Below are 26,741 nucleotides of genomic sequence, written 5' to 3'. Positions count from 1 at the left end.
GCCACACAACCAAAAATACGGGGAGAAAGAGGAAACGGGAACAATCAGGGTATAACTGAGAGAAGGGAGACTGGTTTTGTAACACAACCGAGGGCATGGAGTTAATAAGAGAGCAAGCAGTGAGCACAACATCACCCCAAAACTGTTTGGGAACGTCCATGTTAAACAACAATGTGCGAGCAACATCTAACAAATGATGGTGTTTCTGCTTAGCAACACCATTTTGGGGTGATGTTTGAACACAACTAGTCTGATGAATAATACCACAATTAGCACAAAAAGATCTATAGTAGACTGCATATATTCTAAGACATTATCAGACCGGAATATTTTAATACATTTCCCAAATTGAGTAAAGATTTCATTATAAAACTTAGAAATTATTTGGGGTAATTTAGACCGCTGCTTTGGTAAAAATAACCAAGTCATCCGAGAGTAATCATTTAAAAAAATAACAAGATAAAGAAAGTCATTAACAGTGGGAGTCTGAGATGGACCCCATATGTCTGTATGGATTACATCAAAAGACGCGGACACACGACTAACACTACGACTAGGAAAGGAACTACGGTGGTGTTTGCCAAGTTGACAAGCATCACACTCAAGTTTAGACAAGCCAGGAATGGCTACCTTAAGCTTGGTTAAAGACGGATGACCCAAGTGAAAATGCCATTGCAGAGGAGACACGGTAGCACTCAAAACGATAGAAGTAGAACAAGATGGGTTATCAGTGTCCGAAAAATATAAGCCATCCTTCTCACGCCCGAACCAATCATCTCTTGGTCTGGGGGTCCTGCAAAACACACGAAATGGGAGAAAATGTTATGGAATAGTGAAGAGCTTCAATCAATTGACTAGCAGAAAGTAAATTAAATGAAAAAGTAGGAACATAAAGACTAGAGGTTAAGGAGAGAGATGGAGTGGGTTGAAGAATACCTTTGCCATTAATAGGTCGGGAGGATCCATCAACTAGTATAATATTATATGTAACAAGATGAAGAGTATGGAAAAGAGATGAATTATCGAAGATATAGGAACTAGCATTAGAGTCTATGAGCCAAGGTTGGGGAGATTGAGCCACATAGGCAAGATTACCTGAACCAACCATTGTAGCTGTGGAGGATGAAGGGATAGCAGTATGAAGAGACTGGACTAGCTCAGTAAGCTCGCTAATTTGAGTAGTGAGTGCGTCATGAGAATCAACTGGGAAAGCAAATGTGCCAGAGGGAAAATGTGTTGACTGAGAGGATGGAGCATTCATAACCTGATTTATATGATAAGGTTTACCATACTTTCGCCAACACTCAGAATGACCCAAGGAACCATACTGAGTACACTTCCGATCACCACGGGATGCAGAACCATGTCCATGCCCACCACCACGATGAGAACCATGAGAAGAACGACCACCGCGAAAACCGCAAAAACCAGTATGCGAGCCACCATGACTAGAGTGGCCTTGAAAACTTCCACGGGACCCACAGTCGCCACTACTAGAGATCAATGTAGAAGAGGCTAAAGTTTGAGAAGCGGAACCAGATGAAGGTGAACCCTGTCCCAAAGAATAGTGCAATGGCCGAGAATAGACATTAGCAAGGTTTTAAAAAGCGGCCGCAACCGTTAGGTAACATCGTTACGTAACGGTTGTGGTGGTTACCGCCACCCGTTACAGCAGCTTTTGCAGTTTGATTGAGATTCACAGGTGTGTCGGCCGCAACGGCTGCCATAGCGGTTGTAACGGTGCCATAACGGCCTGTTGCGTACCGTTACGTAATAGTTCCGAATTGCTTCTTTCGAAAAAACACAAAAAAAAAAAGCTAAAAATAAGGGAAGAGGGATAGAGAGAAGAGGGAAGATGGAGGAGCCAAAGATAGAGAGAGAAAAGAGGGAAGATGAAGAACATGTTATTGATTTGTTAAAGCTGTAAGACCTATGCTATTCTATTCAGCTGCTATCACTCAACCATTTTGTTTGTGTGTCTACCTATATATTATTTGAAAATAATAATAATAATAATAATAATAATAATAATAAGTGTGGTCATCATCTATTTGGTTTGGTTAAAATATGTATATATATATATATTTAGGCTCTTATTTATTCACTTACTTCTGTCATTGTTTATCTTATATATTATGGTTAGTGATTGATTTTTTGTATAATATAAAGTCATTAATTATTAAAATAAAATGTAAAAAACTCAGTTTATGGTGATTTAAGAATATGAAATATATTGGATCATACTTAAAAATTTACAAAAATTGATTAATAATTATTTTAAACCTAATAAATATGATCATGGAAAAAAAATATGTGTATCAGTAAGTTTTTGACGGTTCCGGTTACCGCAACCGTTACGCTACGACCTTTACGCGCCGCAACTGCAAATGCATCACCGCCACTGTTACGGCGACCGCAACTGCTTTTTAGAACCTTGGGCATTAGTAACAGAAGGTAACGTCTCACTAGCAAGGATTTGATCTTTGAAATCCTGTAAATCAGAATCTAAGCCCACAAGTAAAGAGGCCATCATAAACTCCTCCCAATTCCGCTTTTGTTATGCTAAATCAGTAGTAAAAGGTCTATGTTGTAATAACTGATCTCACAAATTCTTAAGGCCACTGTAATAATCCGAAAGAGAATGGCCAGATTGTCGAGTAGCAAAAATTTGCTCATATAACTCATAGACCCGGGAGAGACTACTTTGATTTGAAAATGACTTAACAAGGGAGTCCCAAATTCCTTCGAGGTGTCACAAAATTCCACAGTAGTAGCAACATGAGGTTCCAAGCTATGCTAGAGCCATCCCATAACACGAGTCCTCACTACACAAAATTCCACAATAGCAGGAGGAAGTTCCACAAAATTCCACACTAGTCATCCCATAACACAAGAGTCCTCACTATGCCAGAGCCATCCCATCAATAGCAGGAGGAAGTTCAGTAAGAAAACGGGATTTTTTCTTACCCCTGCAAAAAGATTTTAACGGCATGAGCCCAAGCCAGGTAATTTAAGCCATTAAGTTTCTTGGTAGTAATAGACTTTAGGCAACTCATCATCTTTAACCACAGGAGGTTTGGTTTTTGCCATGGAAAACACACAGCAGCCCAAAAAAAAAAAAAAAAAAATTGGAACAGGAACACAGCCAAAGTAAGAGATAAAACCTATGATAGCAACACAACTAAAGTAAGAGAAGTTAGTGACCAAACCAGCAGAAAACAGCCAAATAACACAGCCAAAGCAGCCAAATAACAGTAGAAAACACCAAACAGAGAAGTTTGTGACCAAACCCAGAGATGCCGAACAGGGAAGGAGGCAAAAAAGTACCAAAAATCCAACAAAACAGTACCAAATCTCAAAACAAACCTCAAGGAAGACCCCCTTGATGATTTTCAGCCCCTATAGAGATGAGCCCACTAGGTAGAACTCGCACAAGTAGAGTAGAAACAGCATTTTCGATTTTTCACCAAAAATATTCGAAAATCATTCAAAAATGCAAAACTTACATCAAATGGCTCCAAAAAATTCCACAAAAATCACCATTGAACTTAGAAGGAAGAATCTATCCTTGAGAGCCCAACTTGTCCGTACGGGTGATGATGTCACGCTGATGTCATCGTATGAATGATGACATCAGCACATTGCTGTCACCTCACAATGATCTCTAGATTCTGATGAACACTCAAGAAGGCAGGAACGCTGCTCTGATACCAAGTTAGAATGCACAAGTTGAATATTAGGGTTAGGGTTAGAGAGGAAGAGAGAGAGAAGAGAAGATGGTTTGATTAATTGGTTTAGAGTTGTGAAAATCAACCCTACTCCAGCAGTAATATTACAATATGACCATAGTATCCTCTCTAACCCTACTCCAGCAGTAATAGTACCATAAAATAATAGCATAATAACATATGACTATTATAACAATGACAATTCTAAAAAAATGCAAGACATGATATGTGGGTTACATATGCAAAATATATAGTTTTATATATTTGTTATGTCCCACATATATGAATATTTCACTCAAATATAATAAAAAAATGTAACTTAATATTAATTCCCAAAGTCTAAAGGAGGAATTAGTAACTATAAATCTACATTATTTTTCTTTTATCATTAGATCTCAAGTTTTTTTTTTATTATTTATTTTTTAACCTTGTAACATGTTTCATATGTTTTAACATGTAACATGTTTCTTGGAAGTGCGAATTGTTGATCCATTGTTGATTTTTTCTTTACTCTTTGGTGTTTGAATTGTGTTTTGCCTTGTTTTTTGTCCACTTAGCCCATTCACGGGTTTTCCCTTTTGATGTAAAGATGTTTTGTTTATCATGTATTACTTTGAGGCATGTTGTAACGAAGGATGCCATTTATTGTTTAATCCTGCGATTGTGTTTGCTGATTTATTTTTTTCCTTTTACAGTGGTAACTGTTAATGATTACCTAGCTCAACGAGATGCTGAGTGGATGGGTCGTGTTCATCGTTTCCTAGGTCTTTCCGTGGGTCTTATCCAAGTAATTTTCTGTGGGTCTTAACTGAAAATTGCAAATTATGTTCTCCCTCCCTCTCCTGCCTCTGGGCGCTTTTGTTGGACTAGAATAGGGTTGTCAACAGGTTGGATTAGAAACACATAGAGCAACACATATATGCATATACTGACATTGGATTTTGAATCCGAATTCGATTGATCCTATATAATTATGACCAAGTTTGGTTTTCTAATGAAGTATCTGCAAATCTGACTTCGATCCAAATCTGACTTCGATCCAAATCTGAGACAAATATTGAAATGGGTTAAATTCATTTTATCTCTCGTGGTTTGGGACTGGAGCACTTTACCCTTTATGGTTCAAAGTGTCATTGTTTTCCATTCAAACTAACGGAAGGTGTATCACACATACTATTTTGGAGAATGAATTTGGTTTTCTGAAAACTAAAGTAAAATTAATACAACAAAAAGACAATTTTACCCTTATGTTCTCCAAACCTTAAATTAGATTAAAATGTTAATTAAATTAAATATAATATAATTAAGGATTGATCTAAAATATAAAATATAATTAAATAAAAATATATAATAAATAATAATTAAGAATTAATTTAAAATATAATTAAATTAAAATTAGATTAACATGTTAGGAATTATAGTAAATAATTAAGAATTTAAGATTAATTGAGTTTTGAAACATAATTAAATTAAAATTAGATAAAAAAAGTTAAGAATTACAATAAATAATTAAGAATTTATAAGTAATTGTGATTTAATTGAATTAATGTTAGACATTAGACATTATAAATTATGTGTATGAGAGATGAGAGAAAGAAAATAACAAAAAAGGTATAGAATTTGAAGGTATTACAGTCATTTTACATATATAGTTAACGGTGTTAATAATTGCACTTTGGTCCAAACCACATGGGGGGCTTTCTTGCTATATTTGAATCATAAGGAGGTAAAGTGCTCTAGCCTCAAATCACAGGGAATAAAATGAATTTTGCCCTATTGAAATTAAGGTCTTGATCAAAGTTTTTAAAGTCAAATGCGTAACTCGAGGCATTTTACCCCTCATGAGGTGAGGCGTAAACATTTTGAATTTTGAATTTTAATATTTAGTGAATAATTTAAATATTTTAAAATAGTAAAAATAAATAAATGTAAAAGTGTAAACACTTTTCTCCTTAAGTCGTTAAATATTTCATTGCAAAAATTAAAATTTAGTTTTAGTAATCGAGCTTCTCACTTGAGAATTAACTGTGTTTTTTCTTGATTGGTCATTTACTTTTTTTTTTTTTTTTAGAATACAGTTGCAAAATGGAGTTCTTTTTATTTTTTACTTTTTTATGTTTAAACAATCTACTAAATTAAAGGGGTGTTTGGGAAGTGAGATTTTAGCCTAATTCAGGCTAAAATTCACAAAAAGACAAAATAGGCTAAAATAGCTATTTAGATAAAATGTCACATCAAACCCATAATCATTTCACTTTTTTTCTCACAAACATTACATCCAACTACAAAAAAATCCAATTATCTTCCCAAACACAAAAATTTTAACCTACTAAAATAGCCTATTAAAATAGCAATTTCCCAAACACCTACTAAGTTTAATAAAAGCCTAAGGTAACCTCTTCATATGCATACTTCTCATATGCTTATGTGTAAAAGGCATACAAGGCGCACCTAAGGCGTGTGTTTCAAGCTATTATGCGTAAGCCTTTGGGGAGTAAATCCTAAAAATCAAGGCCTTGATGCATTTTACCTTAGCCTTGAGGTGAGGCGAGCATTGAGGCAAGCCTTAGGAATGCCTTTTAAAACTTTGGTCTTGATACATATTTCAATGTTACTTGTATAATGTTTAAAAAAAATCAAAATAGCATATTTGTTGGATCAAATCTTCATAGAATTGAGTTCAATCAGATTATAATTGGATTTACATTTCAAAGGATGGATCATGATTTGCCACAAAATCATACCAAATCAGGTCAAAACCGGATCTGGATCTGATCCATTGACAACCCTAGATTAGAACTTTCTTTCTAATGATGTAATTTTGGGACATGAGGTCCTGAGGCTGACTTCACGTAGTGTCATTACTAATTAAACAAATTTTAGTATTGCATCTTTTTTATAGCCTCAATCTTTGACTCTTCAACTTTTAGAGGGGGATGAAAGCTGAAGAAAGGAGATTTAACTACAAATGCGATATTACTTACACCAATAATTCGGTAAGTCGGATTCAATGTCATGTTGTAATTTCCCCCTGGTTGATTTTTTGATGCTAGTATTTGCAATTGGATTTGTGATACTTTAAGAGGCACGGACACAGACACGTGACGCGACATGGACACGTGGACATGTAAATTTTCAAAAAATGCAAGACACAACACGTTGGGGGCACGTTCAAAACATATATCTTTATATTTTTATCATATGTATATTTTTAAATATTTAATATGTATTTTATGTCAAATATTTAATTTTAGCAAATTTATCTAAGTATGCTATTTTAGTTTAAAAAAAAAAAAATTTAAAAATTATAGTTTTTTTTGAAAAAAATAGCACTTAGTGTGTCCCTAGCATGTCACTTGCATGTCCTTAGCGTGTTCCAACATGTCCAAAGCGTGTACAAAGTGTCCCTACATGTCCGACACGTGTCCTGAGCTTTTTCGGCATGTGTCCATATCCAACACGTGTCTGACTCCTGTACGCGACCTCCGGAGAGGTGTCCATGCTTCATAGGTGATACTTGCTTGGCAGCTTTGTTGACGTTCACTTGTGTGGTTGTTGTTAACTCATCAACACCGCATCTCCTGTTTTGTTTCTTTCTGTTGTGTTAATTGCCTAAGGAACTCGGTTTTGATTATCTCCGAGATAATCTTTCTGGAAGCAGCGAACAACTTGTGATGAGATGGTAAATCTTCAAATCTTTTGCGAATTTTGTATTTAGTCTTACATTGAACTATTTTGAACCCTGTGGAGTTTGTCCATGTAGTTGTTTATTTGAACTAACTAGTGTGGCAAACAACAGGCCCAAGCCATTTAATTTTGCAATAGTTGATGAAGTTGATTCAGTCCTCATTGATGAAGGGAGAAATCCTCTATTGATAAGTGGCGAGGTAATTTGCAATTTTTTTGAACAACTAGTGATATCTGTTTGGATGCTATTGTGACTTTTCCTACCATATAAAAGGCAAGTAAAGATGCTGCACGATATCCAGTTGCTGCAAAAGTTGCTGAGCTGCTTGTACGGGACCTTGTGAGTGCAATTTTCTTCATTTTACATTCTGTTGTTTCAACTGTTCTGTAATCTATTGCACAGTTTTTCTGTTAAACATTATTTTATGTAACGAGACTAATCTGCTTTAATTTGTCAATTATGTTAATAGCATTACACTGTGGAGCTCAAGGATAATTCAGTGGAGTTGACTGAAGAAGGGATTGCACTGGCTGAGATGGCTCTAGAAACACATGATCTGTGGGATGAAAATGATCCTTGGGCTAGGTGAATATGGCTTTCCCTGCTATTGTTGTCATTTAGCAATACTATTTTTAGTGGTGAGTCTGGTGACAGAAGTGATGAAGCTGGTCAACATTTATGCTGCAGTTTTCTTTCATATATATATATATAATGTTCCTTCTATTAAGAAGGTAACTAAAAAAAACGAGAATTACTAGGGGCACTACGATTATGAAAATACAGGAAATTGGAAATGTTGAGGTGGGCTGTGTTACTTAAAACTCCTCCTCCTCCTCATTATTGTTTTTGTCTCTATCGTTTGGGCTATCTCAAACTACTCTTAAACTTAATTTGTTCGGTTGACCATCCATAGACAGGTTAAGTGGATTAAGTCAATATAGTTTTTAGACACTATTCTTCCTTCTTCAAATTTTCAACTTTGTAGTTGGCATTGAAATATTGCAGATTTGTTATGACTGCTTTGAAGGCTAAAGAGTTCTATCGGCGGGATGTCCAATATATTGTTAGAAATGGGAAGGCTCTCATTATCAATGAGGTATTATGTGCATTTTATGTTGTTATCACTTCCCTATTGCTTTAATCATGTATTACTTTATTGCTTTGTATTTGCATCTGTATATTCATGTGTGATTTTACTTTCCATTCTGCAAAACATTGTCAGAGTAGCATTTACTTGACAATGGCTAATATTTTCTGTTTAAACAAAGTATGTTTTGTTAATATGAAGAAAGTTAGAAGGAAGTGTTGCCCAGACGACCCACTAAACATCGACCCAAATAAGCCACCACACTTTTAGCAGAGGTGAAGACCACCTCAAAATTTATGTAATTTTACTTTGGCCCCTTTAAAATCTATATAAATATATATTGGCCCCCTCATTGCAAAATTTATGGATCCACCGTTGCGTTTGGCCACTGCTATATTTTCACCTCTTGCAGAAACAATATCATTTGACTCTTTATGTCTTTAACTCTTCTTTCTTGGCTACTCACGCCCAGATCAAAATCCCTCAACACCCTTGCAAAACCAGCCTATCTTTCTTCAAAATCAGACTCTGCTATGCTTATCATGTCCTTTCCTCTCAAACCAGACACCCTCATCTCTATGAAACTGTTCCCTATTCAGCAGGCTTCAACACTTCATATTACTCGAATCCCCTCTTAGACTGCCCAAAGAACCCCTATCCCTCTGAGATTTCAAAGCCTTGATCATCATCTTTGGGAGTTCAGTTAATTTGAACAAAGCAATCTTCCTACCAGATTGTGAAGCTCTCATAGCTGTACCCTGTGTGTCACTGATTATTTCATGGTAATGGAGGAATGGTATTGGAAAAGGATAGTCTTTGCCCTATGGGTTTTTGCCTAGTCAGGTTTCAATCATGACTAATACGATTGGTTACTCAAAAGGGAATCTTAGTTTCAATGTGTAAAAGGTGTTTCGTTACCAATTTTCTCAAAAACCTAAAGTGTTAGGATATGGGACCAACAATGTATATCAAGCTACCTAACACCCTCCCTCATGTGCAACCTCGTCTTGCACATGGAGAGGCAAACAAAGAACCAAACAAAAAGAGAAACAATCAACTAAACAGAGAAGAAGAAACCAAATGGGGACATAATACAAAATACTAATGGAGAGACTTGAACCCAAGACCTCTCTTAACCAGAGCTTTGATACTATATTAAGTTAACAATTTTCTCAAATGCCTAAGCTGCTAGGAAATGGGTCCAACAATGTATATCAAGCTATTAAAGAAAGGGAGTAATGGATTTCATTTTTGTGGATTCTCTTCAATAGTGGATATTTTGAAGGGCATGGGAAATTCAGTGTGAGTGAATGCAGAAAAAGGTAGATCACTATCTATTCCATACCTCTATTTCCCATTTGATCTAATTTATACGGTCTCCCTATTGTCTCTTTGAAACAGTTGGGAGGCAATCTATTATATTCTTTACCTGATTAGGGGTTTTTTGAAAAAAAAAGAATTTCTTTTTGCACTTTTTCTATAAAAAAAAAGCCAATTTCCCGTCCAATCTAATATTGATTCAATGCCTGAGCACTTAGGGACTCCCGTGAGTCTGTATATAAATTCTGCCCCTCCTATCACTAGAATCTTTCCTTGTGGATCATAATTGCAGCTCAAATATAATATCAAAATCATGGTCAGAGAGTTGGATAAAGAAACAAATAGTATCAGAAAGGCTGGTGTTTTATTGCTGTCCAAAGGAGCTTACATTCTAGATTGCGGACTTGATAACCAGACCACTACTTTTACATGGAAGTTATATTAATTATGCAGGGAAATTATTTTACTCTAGTTGGCTGGCAATAAATCAACTGGTCAAAGATGGTTGAAACATCCTTTGACTACATGGGTCCCACTCTCCATGTGGCATGCTGCATTAACATCATGATGTCTCCATTTCACACCCTTGTGCCGCCATTTTAGTCTCATGTGGTGACATGTCATCTATTCAGACACTCATTTGTCTCCACCTGCGTCACCCTCTATTCTATACTCTTAATCTTGTTCTGTGGGTTTTTGGGCATGGCTGAGGTTGGTGTATGCGGTGCCTTAAGCCTTGGACCTTAGTGATTAGGAACAATCTCCAGTTAGGGCTGTTAAAGGAACTGAGCTGCTTGCGAGCAGCTTGAGTTTTGCTGGGTTGAAGCTTGCTTAAGCTTGTTCATTAATTTAGTTGAGTCAATTTCGATTGCAACTCGGAAGTTTGTTTCGATAATAAGCTGAGCTTGAGCTAGGTGGTGTTCAACTGGAATTGGTACGTGAACATTGTTGGCACATCATATAAATTTAAGTAATTTTTAGGTATATTTTGCAAGTTGACGTTTAGTTTGTTGCAGGATCCTCAATCCTTGCTTAAACACACTTGCTATCTAAAGTGCTATGTTTTAGTTTATTATTTCTTGTCAAATATAGGAACATTTTTGCTTGAACAAGCAATTAAAATAAGCTTGGTAAAAAATTACAATGATGCTGATGCTGATGAAGAGGCTGGTATAACCTTGTTTTGCAGGTTTAATGAACTTAGATTTCAATTTGTGATTAAAAAAAAACAACTATGGGTATATCAAAAATGAAAAAAATGAATAATTTTATAAAATAATGACCCCAAAACATTTCTGCAGTTGACAGGGAGAGTTGAAGAGAAAAGGAGATGGTCTGAGGGGATTCATCAAGCTGTAGAGGCCAAAGAAGGTGTCAAAATTGAGGTATCTCTTGAGGTTTCAATCTTTACAGAGTTTTTCTTTTACATCAAAACTTTCTTGCTTATTGTACTCAAAGCTATATCCTTACACTTGTTAGGCTGATTCAGTTGTTGTGGCACAAATCACATATCAATCACTATTTAAGCTCTATCCGAAGCTGTCAGGGATGACTGGGACTGCAAAAACTGAAGTATGGACTTCTTTGTGGATTCTGAGATGGTGTTTAAATATTTTAAAGAACATTTTTGCTAAATGATCACTTTCTAACACAATTAGTTTGCAAAAATGTTCCCATCTCATTGTTGCAGGAGAAAGAGTTCTTGAAAATGTTCCAGATTCCAGTTATTGAAGTGCCAACAAATCTGCCAAATATTCGCAAGGATTTACCTATCCAAGCTTTTGCGGTAGAAGAGCAGTATTTGAAGGCCATTATAATTAATATTTCTACCTTCCTATAGTATTTGTTCTTCTTTTGATCTGACACGTACTTTTGGTTCTGTGCTGACTTAGACTGCACGAGGTAAATGGGAACATGTTCGTGAAGAAGTTGAGAGTATGTTTAGACAAGGTCGTCCTGTTTTAGTTGGTACCACTAGGTAATTTTTCTGCCTTTCTCTTTTAAATTTGACTACTTGCCTCATGACCTTCACTGGGTTTCATGATTGGTTTGATCAGCTGCCTTATCGTCATTTCCAACATTTCAGAGAAAGTGAGTGTTTGTGTATATGTTCAATTTTTTATATTTTGTATTTTATATCAGTTTGGAAGTGTACCCAATTTTTTCCCTCCCAAACACACATTAATGTGTACTAATTGGGCGTTGTTGTTTTTTGTATTTTATATTAGTTTGGACGTGTTTCTGCAAGTCCACTTCCTTTCATAGTTTTTAATATAGCATGCCATTTTCACTTGTATTGTTTAATTACACAATCACACAGAATATTCTGTACATGTCTCACATTATCAGCAGATGGGAAAATGCCTACTAAGCAGCTGTCTTTATAGCTCTGTCCATTTTACAATCAGATCAGAGGGACAAAATTCAAAAGTTGGAAAGGAGAAAGGGCACAAACATTTTGGTATGAGTCACAGCTAAAGGATCCACTACCTAGTCGATTTAGTTTCTAGCCTTCGTGGGGAAGTAAGAAAACTAATGCTTTGTTGAAGTAACAATTGTTCATTCCGCATCTGGAAGTACGATACCATAAATGGCTCTTTTAAGTTCAGAAAGAGGGTAGAAGGATCTCCAAGCCCCCATTTTGTGTCTCTGTTTCTTGGTTTCGTCAGGTCAACTTGTCTCTTTATCTGTGGATGCATTAGCTTTCATTAATTGGAAGGGATGTGTATCAATCCCGAAGGTTGCATCATCCTGACTAAGCAACACTTTTTCCATGCAATGATTGTTAATTTGTATGACTTCTCTTAGACTAGTATCATGGTATTTCTGAATAGTTTGGACTAAGTTCTACATAACTCATGTTCTAAAACTGGTGCATGCAAATTAGTATTAAGCAACTTTGTTCTTTCTGGGGTTGGAGTTTGTAATTTGTTGCCATGCTAATTTTGATAAATACGGATAAAGGTTCTCCGACAAGTCAAGCAATTACTTCATACAATCCTTCACCTCAACAATTTGGACTAGCTCTCCCCTCTGTTACCAGTTGGTTAATTTGTAAGAGACCAACATGATTAGTTTTGGGATGTCTTAATTCTAAAGTACATGTAGGCATTACGTTGCCAATAATAAGATATATTGTTACATAATTATGTGAAGAAAGACTTTCATGTTGTACTTGTCATATTGCTGGATTTCTGTGCTTGGACATTAGCCTATAGCTTATTAAGCTACTGTAGGATGCTTATCTGTAGCTTATAATTTGAGTTGTTCATCAATCTCCATATTTCATTCATTTGACTATACACGGGCGATTTAATAATTTTTATTTATTGCATTTTCAGAATGACCAAAAGCAATCAGATTTATAAGTACGATACTCTCTTTTTTCTTGATGCAGTGTTGAAAATTCTGAATATTTGTCTTCTCTGCTGAGAGAACAGAAAATCCCTCACAATGTTCTCAATGCTCGACCCAAGGTTTGTTACACATCATCTTGCAAAGAACCTTATTTGGATGCATAGTTTATCATTTCGGTTAGAACTGTTTGGTTGGTATATGGTAAATGTTTCTGTATTTTTTTAAATCATTTTGCTCTTGTTATTTCCTCCTCAGTATGCTGCTAGGGAGGCTGAAACTGTTGCCCAAGCAGGGCGAAAATATGCCATCACCATTTCCACAAATATGGCTGGCAGGGGCACGGACATTATCCTGGGAGGAAACCCAAGGGTTGGTGGATTAATGTTATGAACAATCTTATCTTCATGCCATAGTCCATCCTCCAATGAGAAAATGGGTTATATTTGTGCATTAAGGCAATTTTGGGCGTATTGCATCATGTGTTGTTTTATCCAAAATATTCACATTTTTCCTATAATTTTACATTTCCATGTTTGTAATATTCCTTCAATGATGAGAAGTTAAATAGTTATTTGCTTCTAATACATACATGGCCTTTTATCCTTTTCTAAGATGCTTGCAAAGGAAATTATTGAGGACAGTCTGCTTTCATTTTTGACCAAAGAAGCTCCAGATTTTGAAGTTGATGGTGAGCCAATTTCACAAAAGGTGACTCTCACCTGTGGTCACTCTTTGCTGCTAAAGAGATATTTTCAGTTTCCTTACCAATCTTTCGGCGCAGGTGTTATCAAAGATAAAGGTGGGACCATCATCACTAGGTTTGCTAGCTAAGATGGCACTGATGGGTCAGTAATCACACTCTTGAGTCACATCTGTTAATAAAAAGTTTCCAATACGATCTATTCTTGAAATCATTTTTGTTTTACATGTCCCTTTGTTCTGTTTATTTATTTAAAATTTTCTTTAGTTTTTTTTATTTATTTATTTAATGAGAACTTCATTTCAAACAAATTATGTAGCTAAATATGTATGCAAAAGTGAGGGTAAGAGCTGGACATATCAGGAAGCAAAATCGATTATTTCAGAGTCTGTGGAGATGGGTCAGTCAACAGAATTGCAAGAGCTTGAGAAGCTTGTTAATGAACAGTCTGAGAGTTACCCACTTGGTCCTTCGATAGGGCTGGCTTATCTCTCAGTTCTAAAAGATTGTGAAAAACACTGTTTTAGTGAAGGGTTGGAAGTGAAAAGGCTTGGGGGCCTTCATGTGATTGGGACATCGTTGCATGAGTCCCGGAGAATAGATAACCAAGTGAGTAACTTAACTACACTGACAATTAAGAAGGAACAAATGCTTGATTTAATAGTATGCAAGTTACTGGCTTAATTCTGTATCTTGATTTTTGAACAACTGAAATTTTTGAATTTGTGAAGTCTTTAAGCATCCATGGAATGTGTGAAGTCTTTAAGCATCCATGCTGTCTAATTGCTTTGTTGTGATTATTAATTTTGTGATGCATATATATTTCATTGTTATTGTGCCATAGAATGCTCTTTATTTCTGCAGCAAGTGTTTTGGTATTACATTGTAAATTTGTTGATGTGGTCCTTGCTTGACTAAGAACTTTTTCAAGACAGAAAACCTGTTCACGCATATCTGTGAATGCTTCATCATCATCACAATACATTTCATTTGAATTCAGCCGTTTTGGAGTTGCTATTCTTTTTTGGCAAGCGCAATTTAATCTAGCTTATAATTTGTTTTGAGATGTAGGCTGAATGTTAGACATCTAGCTGTATTTAAATGTCGCTTACAGGATTTGGAAAAAAAATCCTTTGCATGTTTCAGAAGTCCATTTTTGGAACTTACACCCTAGTTATCTTTTTTCCATTTCTGTTGAGGCCTTTATGGAGTTTTCCTCCTGAGGTTATTTCCCAATGTTTTGACTTTCCTTGCCCAATTTTTGGATTTGAAATTCTTCGAGTCTATTGTGGTTTACTTTGGATGTGTATCTTCTGAATTTGATCTCATAGAAGGATTTGCAAGGTTTAGTAACATAAAGGGAATTCCATTTTTTTGTGCCTTTTAAATAATATTTATCACTCTCTTCAAGGCTTGTATGCTCATCTGTTAATGCATTGCCATTAATGCAAACTACTGAAGTATCTTGGTGATCTGAAGCTTAACTTTTCATGCTTCTTAGTAGATGATTTGTTTTGTGTCTTGGTCATGTTTCTCCATTTTAGACATATTTCTAATTTCAAAGTTATGCTTTTTTAAAGCTCCGTGGTAGAGCAGGCAGGCAAGGGGATCCAGGATCAACACGGTTTATGGTGAGGTATGAATTGATTCATGCATTGCCATTAATGCAAACAAATTTGTAGCGTATTCACATAAAAAAGATTACGGTTATGTTAAGTGGACATGAACTTGGACCAAATTTGACTTGCTAAACTCTTACTATTTGCTAAATTTTTATTCTTTAAGGAGTATGCAAAGAATTGGAAATTAATCTTGCATTTATTCTAATAATTACACCCCAATGCTACACAAGAAATGTTATATCTCAATTTCGAGACGGGTTGATATCTAAACACTAGGTCGTTCCCCTTAAGTGATGCGTTGCCCTTGCCTTTGGGTGTTTCGAAAAGTGAGCAAGGGGCGCCGCATCGATGCTTGGGTGCGGTGAAAAGCAGGCAAAGGCTCCCGCATTTTTCTGGACGAGCGCGGGTAAATAAGTTAGTCCAAGACTACAGGTTTAGGGTAGCTACTTAGAATATAGGAATGTTAATTGGTAAGACGATGTAATTGGTAGATGTTATGATTAGGAGGAGAGTTAGTATAGCTTGCGTACAGGAAACTAAGTGGACGTGTGAGAAAGTTAGGAAAATTGAGGATACCAGTTTTAAACTGTATTATAGTAGTAAGGATAGACGTAGGAATGGGGTAGGAATCATAATTGCCAAGGGTCTTGTGGAGAATGTAGTGGTGGTCATTAGGAAAGGGGATAGGATTATGTTAGTTAAACTAGTTATTGGAGGGAATATAGTGAACGTTATTAGTGTATACGCCCCTCAAGTAGGATTAGATGATCAGACTAAGAGGAATTTTTGGGAGCAAATGGATGAGATCTTATAGGAGATACCCGTAGGAGAGAACCTGGTTATAGGTGGAGATTTTAATGGCCATGTAGGCATAGATAAACTAGGTTATGAAAGGGTGCATGGTGGATATGGTTTTGGTGACAGAAATGAGGCTGGAGAGAGTATCTTGGATTTTGTGTTGGCTTCTGGCTTGATGGTGGCCAATACTATATATAAGAAGAGGGATGAGCATTTGATAACTTTTAAGAGTGGGGCAGTTAAGAACCAAATAGATTACTTCTTAATGAGAAAAGTGGACCGCCTAAAATGCAATGATTGTAAGGTGATTCCTGGAGAGAGCTTGGCCTTTCAACATAGGATTTTGGTACTAGATTTATATTTAGAGAGCAATACCAAGCTAGGAAGGATGGTGGGACGAGATGGTGGGACCTAAAAGGGGATAAAGAAGATGCTTGGGACTTAGAAGATGATGCTAACACTATGTGAAACTCGATGACCAATTGTATGAGGAGAATCTCAAGGGAAGTGCTTGGAGAGTCGAAAGGGACAGGACCTAGCTCTCGGGAAACTTGGTGGTGGAGGGAAGAGGTTCAAGCGATATTTAAGGCAAAAAAAGAGTGCTTTAAAAAGTGGCAGAAGGATAGAACTGAGGAAAACCTTAAGAGTTATAGATTGGCTAATAAGGAGGTCAAAAAAGTAGTGAGAGAGGCTAAGTTGAAAACTTATGATGACCTACACACTAGACTAGATAGTAAGGAGGGAGAGAAGAGGATATACAAACTTGCTAAGATACGGGAGAGGAAAATAAGAGATTTTAATCAAGTTAAGTGCATCAAGAGTGAGGATTCTAAGGTATTGGTGAAGGATGAAGAGATTAAGGAAAGATGGAAGAACTATTTTGAGAAACTATTAAATAAGGAACATGGAAGTATAGAAATAGGGGAAGAAATAGTTAGTAATACGATAAACCAAGACTATAGGTTCTATCGCAGGATTAGGAACTTTGAAGTGGAGATTGCACTTAAGAAAATGTAATCAAATAAGGCTTTAGGACCTGCTGATATCCCTATTGAAGCTTGGAAGTGTTTGGGCAAAATGGGGGCTGCTTGGTTGACTAGATGGTTTAGTAAGATTTTGTTGACTAGGAACATGCCGGATGAGTGGAGGTAGAGTATTTTAGTGTCAATCTATAAGAATAAAGGAAATGTCCAGAATTGCAACAACTATAGAGGAATCAAGTAAATGTGCCATATAATGAAAGTGTGGGAGAGGGTGATGGAACGCCGATTACGAGATATAAACAGGGGTGTCAGAGAATCAATTTGGGTTTATGCCTGACAGGTTAACAATGGAGGCGATTTATCTTTTGAGGAGAGTAATAGAAAAGTATAGAGAAAAGAAAAGAGACATTCATATGGTGTTTATCAATCTTGAGAAAGCATATGATAGAATGTTCCGGGATATAATATGGTGGGTGTTAGAGAAGAAAGGGGTGATAAAAGGTTATATTGATGTGATTAGGAACATGTATGAAGGGGTGGTGACCACTATTAGATCGCCTGTTGGAAAGACAAATGAATTTCCTATCACTGTAAGGTTATACTAAGGATCTACCTTAAGTCTTTATCTTTTTGCTTTAGTTATGGATGAGTTGATGAGAAATATTCAGGATGACGTGCCATGGTGTATGCTTTTTGCAGACGATATTGTGCTAGTAGATGAGACTAGAGAAGGAATTAACACAAAGTTGGAGATTTGGAGAAAAACTCTTGAATTTAAAGGATTCCGGATAAGTAGAACTAAGACAGAGTACATAGAGTGTAAATTTAGTAACAGTAACAATGAAAGTAGAGAAGAAGTGAAGATTGAGAACCAGGAACTGCCTAAGAGTGAACATTTTCGTTATTTAGGGTCAATTATCACAACAGTGGAGGAGATTGATGCGGATGTGGCCCGTAGGATTCAAGCGGGATGGTGTAAGTGGAGAAGTGCGTCTGGGATAACATGCGATAAACGAATACCCACTAGACTATAAGGTAAGTTCTATAGAACGGCTATTAGACCAGCGATGTTGTATGAGACGGAGTGTTGGGCAATCAAGAAACAACATGTAGATAAGATGAGTGTGGCTGAGATGAGGATGCTAAGATGGATGTGTGGCAAGACTAGACAAGACAGAATTATGAATGAGTGTATTCGAGAATGGGTAAGAGTAGTACCAATAGAAGATAAGTTGAGAGAGAATCGATTGAGATGGTTTGGTCACATACAACGGAGACCAACAGAAGTAGTAGTGAAGAGATGCGATGCTGTAATGGTAGATGGGAGTGTTAGGGGACGGGGTAGGCTTAGATTAACGTTGGCTAGCGTTGTAAATAGAGATATGGATCTACTTAATTTGACTAACGAAATAACCTTTGATAGGGCTGTGTGGAGAAGATTCATGTAGCCGACCCCATTTGATGGGATTTAAGGCTTGGTTTGGTTTGGTGTCTAGAAACTCTCTAATACTTATTCGAAATAAAGAATAATTTTAATTGTGGATAAGTTTAGAAAGTATTTTATACTTCTAAATGACTATCAGATGAGTATACTATAATTTTTCTTCTGCACATATTTTTCCTATCCTTGGCTAATGCAGGGATTAGAGGTTTGGCTAATTAAATTATTTATTATTTAACAGCTTGCAAGATGAGATGTTTCAGAAGTTTAATTTTGACACCGAATGGGCTGTGAAACTTATATCGAAGATCACAAATGACAAGGATATACCAATTGAAGGTGATGCAATTGTTAAGCAGGTATTCTTTCTTTTTTCTTTTTAACTCAATAATATTGTTATTTTTATTTGTTTTGGATTGTAAGTGATCTTACTTCAAACTTGAAACATGACAAAACTTTCAGCTTTTGGCTCTGCAAATTAATGCTGAGAAATACTTTTTTGGCATAAGAAAGAGCCTGGTAGAGTTCGATGAAGTGCTGGAGGTATGTACTTGAAAATAAAAACACCGTATTTGTAGTGCTTAGTACAACTTGTTTATTTTTTTCTAAGTAGATATATTATTCACGAAAAGTGTAAAAAAGGGCACAATTTCTATACATTGAAAGTATGCAAAGCACAAGCTGTTCTATAAAATTGATCAAAATAAAAGATGATTACTATGAAACTTCCTTGATGGCCAAAAATTGGAAGTCTGCATCAAAACAGTCTTCAATCTATGTATTGGCAAAGCAACATCGTCAAAGTTCTGCTGCTATTATGCCCTCTAAATCCACCACATAACACTTAATAGGAGATATCATCCATACTTTCCTTAAGCCCTTGCATTCTGAACCCTCTTGCCTAAAATTTAAGCATCAATTGAACTGATAATGACATAACACAACAGACTCCAAAAATAGAAAATAGATTACTCCATAGCTCCCCTGCTACCTCACAATGAATAGAAAAGGGATCCACCATCCATGGACGACTCAGCTCTTTGACACATACAACACCAATTTGGTAATATCTGCCCTTTTCCCCCATATTATTAATGGTAAGTATAGAGTCCTTACATTAGGGGTGACCTTGAGATTATGGATTCAAGTCACAGGGTAACTGCTTTATGTACTATGCCAAAGGTTAGATCTATACCCAATCTTTCCCCTCCCAAACACACATTAATGTGTACTAATTGGGTGTTGTTTTTTTATTTATTTATATAGAGTCCTTACATTGTTGTCCAAACGAAAAATGTCACATTAGATGTAGCCCCCACCTTCTGAATAATCTTCCAATGGAAAGATTTGTCCACACACACTCCTACAGTATTGTGGGAAAATATGATATAAAATCTCTTATTATTTTTTTTCACATCATCCTATTCTCCTCTACGAGCCACGCCCACCCTGTACAGAGCTTCAAAAAACTCATCCATTATCCCAAATTTCAATCATGTATTGCCCGTACAAAAAAGTAGCTCCCTAACTCCTCAAATAGTCAGCCACCCAAGCATTCTTGTTCTTGTCAGTGACACACAAATCTGGAAAAGTCATGGTGCACGGATAATACCCATTCACATCATGCCCAAATCTAATTTGTCTCTAGTCAGCAATCCTGAATCTCATATTATTGGGAAAACTTAACATACTTTTCTTTTGCCCTTCCATGGAACCACTGCATAGGAACTATTTACTTCCCTAGATGTCTACCCTCCAGCACCATAGCCACTACTTACTTTGAACTGTCTTTTCCGTAAACATCCACTTAATTCATGTCTAATGAATTAACTTTGTTTGTGAACCTTAAAGATTCATCGAATTTAAAGGTTTTGATGGAGAATCATTTAAAAGAACACGCTTCGCTACTTGGATGAGGAGAGATTGTTGCAATTTAGAAGTATGCGTATTCAAATTTAAATGAATCTTCTAAAATTAAAATTTCAAATTCCATATTCATTGTCAATTTCATCTAAATATTATTTTAACTGATTGGCAAAATGAATGTCACTTTAGATCTAAAATTGTTTCATAGGTTTAAATTGTTCTAAGAGAGTAAATTTTGGTTTTTCTTCTGACAGGTGCAAAGAAAACATGTTTATGACCTTAGGCAATTAATTTTAACAGGTGATTCCGAAAGTTGTTCACAACACATATTCCTGTGAGTCCCTTCCTACCTTGTGATTTAATTTGTGCTTCCTATTCAAGTAGATCAATCAAGTATGATGCATTTACTTCGTATGCATGCATTATCATACTGATGGATGCTCCTTTGTTTTCTATTTATGCATGAAAGTTTATTACTCTCCAGGTAGTAAATCTGCTTGCATTGTGAGTTCTTTCGGAAAAAGTGTGATTGGCATACTGGTATTTATCCTAGTGAAGTGTTTATTTGACATATATTTTACTTCAATAGAAGCGATATATACATACCTAGCATTGCATAAAAGAAAACTTGCTGTCTCGTGTTTCTAAGTCTTTGTATAATGCATGTCAAGTGAGCATGAAATATAACTTATTCAAAGAAGCAAGTGTTTCTATAACATGTCTCAAAGAATTAACAAAGCATGCTTTTAAAAATTTCATATTTCTTCATGCAATGGTGACACCTAGGATGTTATAGGAACTGATGAATAAGGTGAGAGAAACAGGCTTAAATGGAGGAATAGGGTAAAAATGGCAATTTTGCCCTTCTAAAAAAGGGGCATGCCATGCACATGGTCATTTTCTGTCAGGATTCCTACCGGATCCAGAGTCCAGATGGAAGGACCACATTTAAAATCGCCTAAAAGTGAGGTTAAAATTGTTAATATTAAAATTGCAGGAACCAAGGTGTGACTTCATTCGAACTACAGGACTAAGTTTATGTCTGTACCCTTCTTCTTTTCCCCTATAGTCATACATACATTCAAGTCGTTTCATTTTTTGACAGCTATGTTCCATTTTCCATGTCATATTTCAATTCGATAGCATAATCATTGTTGTACATCATTATGAGCACTGTCATTATCTTGAATGTACTAACAGATTAATTATAGGTACATGCAAGCTGTTGTAGATGAAATCATTTTTGGAAATGTTGATCCACTGAAGGTAGGTAGAAATTTCCGCCTAGAGTATGGTATATGGATGGCTACGTTTTTCTGATTATGAATCACTTTATTTGTCTTATAGCATCCAAGCAAGTGGAATTTGGGAAAGCTCTTGAAGGAGTTCAATGGAATTTCAGGGAAGATATTGAATGGTGAGCTTGTAAATTGTCATTTTGTTCTGTAATCTTGCATATTGTTTGAGTTAGATGATCTATATAAATCATCAAGGAATGGATCTTCTACAGACTCATTTGTGGCGATTACAGAGGAAGCTTTACGGGAATCCCTCACACAGCTTCATGAGTTAAGTTCTGTAAGTATTAACAATTTTCACCTTCCAAACTTGCCCTCACCTCCAAATGCCTTCAGAGGAATCCGTAGGAAGAGCTCCTCATTGAAACGTTGGCTTGCCATATGCTCAGATGATTCAGCTAAGTGAGTGCATTCTTAATTCCTTGGTGCTGTATATTAGGATATAATGAAATATAATGAAGAAATTCATTTGGCTTTTAATTTTTATGCGGCAACTTATAATTTTGGGACCAATTAATGTAGAGATGGAAAGTACCGACCAACTGTTAATCTTCTCCGCAAGTACCTTGGAGATTTTATAATTGCTTCATATTTGGATGTTGTACAAGAATCTGGGTATGATGATGCATATATGAAGGAAATAGAGGTAACATCCTTCCTATGCATTCTCTAGGTGATGGATCAGATTCTTTACTTTTTCTTTTTTTGATAAATAGGGATCAGATTGGGCATTGCTTGTTAGTATGACCTAACCATCCGTGAACACACGCAGGATACCTCTAGGTCTACCTGAAAATAATAAAATTTCAATTATTGTAATTGTTAGACCTAAAAACCATTGATATAATATATATGTATTTGGTGAATTTACATCACCACTTGGCATCTCTCTCATCGAAGTGAATGGCATTGTTATCTTTGAAGATGATAATTTTTAATCAATTCTTTTATTCCCCAACTCTTCTTGCACATGAATATCTTTCACAGACACTTTCAGTCTCCAAAATTGACTTGTGATCATTTTACTGACTTAAAAAAATTATTTTTCACTTTTTGTGTTTCTTGTGGAATGCAGAGGGCAGTTCTTGTGAAAACTCTAGATTGTTTCTGGAGGGATCATCTTGTCAACATGAACAGGCTCAGTTCGGCGGTATAGTTCATAATTTTGTGGATTCAACTCTTTTAAGTTATTTTATTTTATTTTTATTTTGTGTGTGTGTGTGTGTGTGTGGGAAAAGGCTTATTTGGAATGTGTTTATGTAGGTAAATGTCAGAAGTTTCGGGCACAGGAATCCACTTGAAGAATACAAAATTGATGGTTGTCGATTCTTCATTTCTATGCTCAGTGCAACTCAAAGGCTAACTGTAGAATCACTCTTGCGGTATTGGTCATCTCCCATGGAGTCCCAAGAACTTTATGTATCGTAGAAGTAGAATCGTTGTCTTTGCTAGAGGTATGTATTACCTTTTTTGTTTGTTTCTAATCATCTTATTTGTTTCAGATTGAAATTTCTAACTTGCATGGTAAGCTATTGATTGATACTAAAGAATCTCAAATACATGCATTAATTTGGCTTGTTTCTAGTCCAGGTTGATCTGGTCTTTTATTTGATGCAGTCCATTGGTCTGAGGGGCATAGTCAAGAATTTTATTCAGTGGGATCATTCAACAAGTTATCATCAATGTAAGATTTTCAGTTATATACAACCTGTCAAAATCAATTTTCACACGATAAATTGTTCCAATAACATCAAGAACTTCTATATGCACAGCAAAGATCAGCTTGCAATAGGGCATAAAATTCATACAAACATAGCTAAAACAGAGGCATCCATCTGGTACTTTCGACTTGGAAAACCAACAAACAGATAGAATTGATCAAAATTCAAGAAAGAACCACTTCAACAAAAACCCAAAAAAAGAAATATTATATCCAGTGCTGAAAAATAAGTGAGAAATGGACTCTCAGCTAGGTTTTGTTTTTTTAGAGTGACTAATGTTTATTTATTTTTAACTATTTTGGTCTGTCTATCAATGTAAAGCTTTTTAAAAAAATTTAGGAATTTTTTTTACTAGAAAAAAAAAAGGCCAATCTCAAACCACATGTGAAGTTATTTTTGTCTCATAAGACGTGAGCAGAAGTTATACTAAACATTCTGGCTCAGACTTGTAAAATAATAAAGAAGTCATAAGCTGATGCTGTTTGTGTAGGACCTCTGAATAATTTATTTAACTAAGTGGCTTATGTACTAGATGTTAGTTTATGTATCAATTCATCAAATGGAGCAATTGTTGTTTCTTCGATCCAATGGATAGTTGTCCTACACTATCTCTACTCTTCCCCCCACAAGGGTATTTTAATTTTTTTGATGAATTTTGTCAAACTTGCAACCATTTTTATCAATTGGATGCCATTTTGAAACTTTTTTTATCTTGTTTACCCTGTTCCCATATAGAATTTTTCCTTGTTTTTTGATCAAATCATGAGTCATGATGCCGTTTTGAAATTAAAGTCTTTTTGATTTGATAAAAATCACTGTTGATGTTGAAATCAAAATTCTCATATACATACAGGTGGGCAATGATTTATGAATACCGAGCTAGATCTTTATTATTATTATCATTTGCATCTGAGCCCATTTATTTTGTTTGGATCTGAGCTGATACTCGGTTACCATCACATAGTATAAGAGAAAGCTGTCAATCAGTTACCCGCATGACACAGAAACTATCCCATATGACCACTTTCATTTTCTAATCCAATAATGTTGCTAAATATTTCCGTTGTATATCGGTGTTCCTTACAGGTCACTTGAATAATCCGTGGCATCCAAAACCCACCAAAGCAGTATCAGTGTCAAAGCTACACCAAGACCTACTGGTGCATAGTTGAAGGTGTTCCATCTAATAGGGTAGAGTTGGCAATCGGAAGGCCAGGCAGATATATCATATCCACAAAATAGGGCTGCCAAATCCACCTTACTTTACTCCATAATTGGGACGTCGTAGCAGCCAACCCACCCCTATTGTACTTGTGGAAATGATGTCGGTAAAAGGTCACATTGATTTTCAAGACGGGCAGAGACGACTGTTGATGCTGGAAAAAAAAAAAAAAAACTAAAAATGTAGATGACTGCACAGAAACACACAGCATCTGTTGGGACCTTGAATTCTTTTGCCAAATTGGTGATTTTTTTGTTAGTTTTTTACTCGGTGAAATGGGATAGACAGTTGTGCATGTAATGCAAGATAGCACAATTTTGAGGATTTGAAACTGTGAATATCAGCAAAAAAAAAAAAAGAATGAATTGTAGATGTGACAAGTATTATGTTGTGTTTGTAACAGTGCCCCAAGGTGGGTGAGCTTCAAATTATGAAAATGTATTTATTCAATAGGTTTGTATCACAGACTTGAATGGACTCGCAAGTTTGAATGAATAATTGATCAGAACATTCTCTTTGATTTCTTGATAGACTTGTGAAATCTGGTATTCTGAGCCTTTGAAAAGCAAGACTCTAAACGTAAAAGTGTTTTTGAAGAATTTAGTGGAGTGTGAAAGGATTGTTTTTGAGAGTGTATTTAGGTTGTGTTTGGATTATAAATTTGGGTAGAGGTTCGGAAATGGAAAGGAAAAAGAAAAATGAGTGTGAAATATAGTTATATTTCATTTAAATTTTGTTTTGTTTTTTAAATCTCTACCAAAGTCGATAATCTAAATACCATCTTAATGGAAGGAGAGATATACGAGTGCTTCTAAAATACACTTTGACAAAAATTCTCTCCATATTCACCCTTTTTATGTACTGAAAACTACAAAGTGATTTTTTTTGTTTTTTTGAGTGTATTTAGCGTCACTCGACTTCGTTACCTAGCTTCTCAGATGGTAAATGGATGTAGTCGTGGGTGTTTGGGATTTGTTTATTTAGTGATTTTTTATTTTTGTGTTTTTATTTTCGTTTTTAGTGATTTTTTAAAAAAAAATTTGCATAAATTTTTAGATTTCTAAATATAGCTTGATGAGATGAATCGAAAAATAATCACTATCTTTTGGGAAGTTGGTAAAAAGTTAGTTTTCAACTTTTTATCAATTTTGGGTCACATCACCTCTCACATAACTTACTCACAAAAAGACAAAATAAGCTAAAAAAGTCAAAAAGTTAACTTTTTACCAACTCTTTAAAACACAGTTTTTCAAACTCAAATTTTTGAAAATTTTAGAGTATTTGTTTGGTTATTCCGAAAATTGAGTTTACTTTTCAAAATGATATGTTGAGGATTTTAAGGAGAGAGACAATTTTAAATATATATATATATATATATGTTGAGGACTTTTTAAATTGAAGTTTCCCTCCAATTTAAGGAGAGAGATAATTTAAAAAAAAAATTCACATGAAAAAGTACTCTCATCTTATATATATATATATATATATATATGTACATGCTATATATGTATGAAAGCATAATTTGGTATGTAGTTATTTATGGGTACATATCCTATCATTAAATGTGTGATTTTATCATAAAATTTCCATTCATTTCAACTATAGGAAACGTAATTTTTTTTTCCAAATTGGCATTAAAAAATTTCTTTCATAGAATTAAATTTTCATAAATATTATTCAGAAAATTTTGTAAATCGTAAATTTAAACATAAATCTATGATTTTATAAAAAATTTAAACATAAATTTACGACTTTGTAAATAAATTTGTAAACAAATTACGTTTTCCGCAAATTTGTAAATAAATTTCCAAAAATTATGATTTTTTTTAATGTGAATTTGTAAATAAATTTTTTGCATAACATTTATGAAAATTTAATTCTACAAAAGAAATTTTTTATTGCCAATTTGG

The 26,741-nt window shown here is 35.3% G+C and overlaps 1 protein-coding gene across 5 annotated transcripts in view; it reads left to right on the top strand.

Moving 5' to 3' along the window:
* LOC114310752 (protein translocase subunit SECA2, chloroplastic) overlaps positions 1–25,351 on the top strand; it is a 29,852-nt gene extending 4,501 nt beyond the window's left edge. The window contains exons 6-33 of one of the 5 annotated variants that reach the window (XM_082921156.1): positions 4,424–4,515; positions 6,659–6,724; positions 7,346–7,410; positions 7,528–7,615; positions 7,690–7,755; positions 7,886–8,001; positions 8,422–8,512; positions 11,125–11,208; positions 11,303–11,395; positions 11,514–11,609; positions 11,716–11,801; positions 13,221–13,299; positions 13,436–13,549; positions 13,793–13,888; positions 13,962–14,025; positions 14,200–14,489; positions 15,461–15,516; positions 18,966–19,083; positions 19,187–19,267; positions 20,845–20,924; positions 21,802–21,856; positions 21,938–22,007; positions 22,101–22,290; positions 22,411–22,534; positions 22,964–23,038; positions 23,152–23,342; positions 23,506–23,572; positions 24,696–25,351. In XM_082921156.1, coding sequence (XP_082777282.1) covers positions 4,424–4,515; positions 6,659–6,724; positions 7,346–7,410; positions 7,528–7,615; positions 7,690–7,755; positions 7,886–8,001; positions 8,422–8,512; positions 11,125–11,208; positions 11,303–11,395; positions 11,514–11,609; positions 11,716–11,801; positions 13,221–13,299; positions 13,436–13,549; positions 13,793–13,888; positions 13,962–14,025; positions 14,200–14,489; positions 15,461–15,516; positions 18,966–19,083; positions 19,187–19,267; positions 20,845–20,924; positions 21,802–21,856; positions 21,938–22,007; positions 22,101–22,290; positions 22,411–22,534; positions 22,964–23,038; positions 23,152–23,316 — 2,600 coding nt within the window. In that variant the 3' untranslated portion in view covers positions 23,317–23,342; positions 23,506–23,572; positions 24,696–25,351. Of the gene's footprint in view, positions 1–4,423; positions 4,516–6,658; positions 6,725–7,345; positions 7,411–7,527; positions 7,616–7,689; positions 7,756–7,885; positions 8,002–8,421; positions 8,513–11,124; positions 11,209–11,302; positions 11,396–11,513; positions 11,610–11,715; positions 11,802–13,220; positions 13,300–13,435; positions 13,550–13,792; positions 13,889–13,961; positions 14,026–14,199; positions 14,490–15,460; positions 15,517–18,965; positions 19,084–19,186; positions 19,268–20,844; positions 20,925–21,801; positions 21,857–21,937; positions 22,008–22,083; positions 22,291–22,410; positions 22,562–22,963; positions 23,039–23,151; positions 23,343–23,473; positions 23,573–24,695 lie in introns of those variants that run through there. The other 4 variants (XM_082921154.1, XM_082921155.1, XM_082921158.1 and 1 more) reach the window with 4 other exon arrangements.
* Positions 25,352–26,741: the final 1,390 nt, after the last annotated feature.

Source organism: Camellia sinensis, chromosome 3 (assembly GCF_055761805.1).
Source record: "Camellia sinensis isolate YWXY chromosome 3, ASM5576180v1, whole genome shotgun sequence".
Classification (NCBI taxonomy): Eukaryota; Viridiplantae; Streptophyta; class Magnoliopsida; order Ericales; family Theaceae; genus Camellia; species Camellia sinensis.
This window is presented reverse-complemented; position numbering and strand designations above follow the sequence as displayed.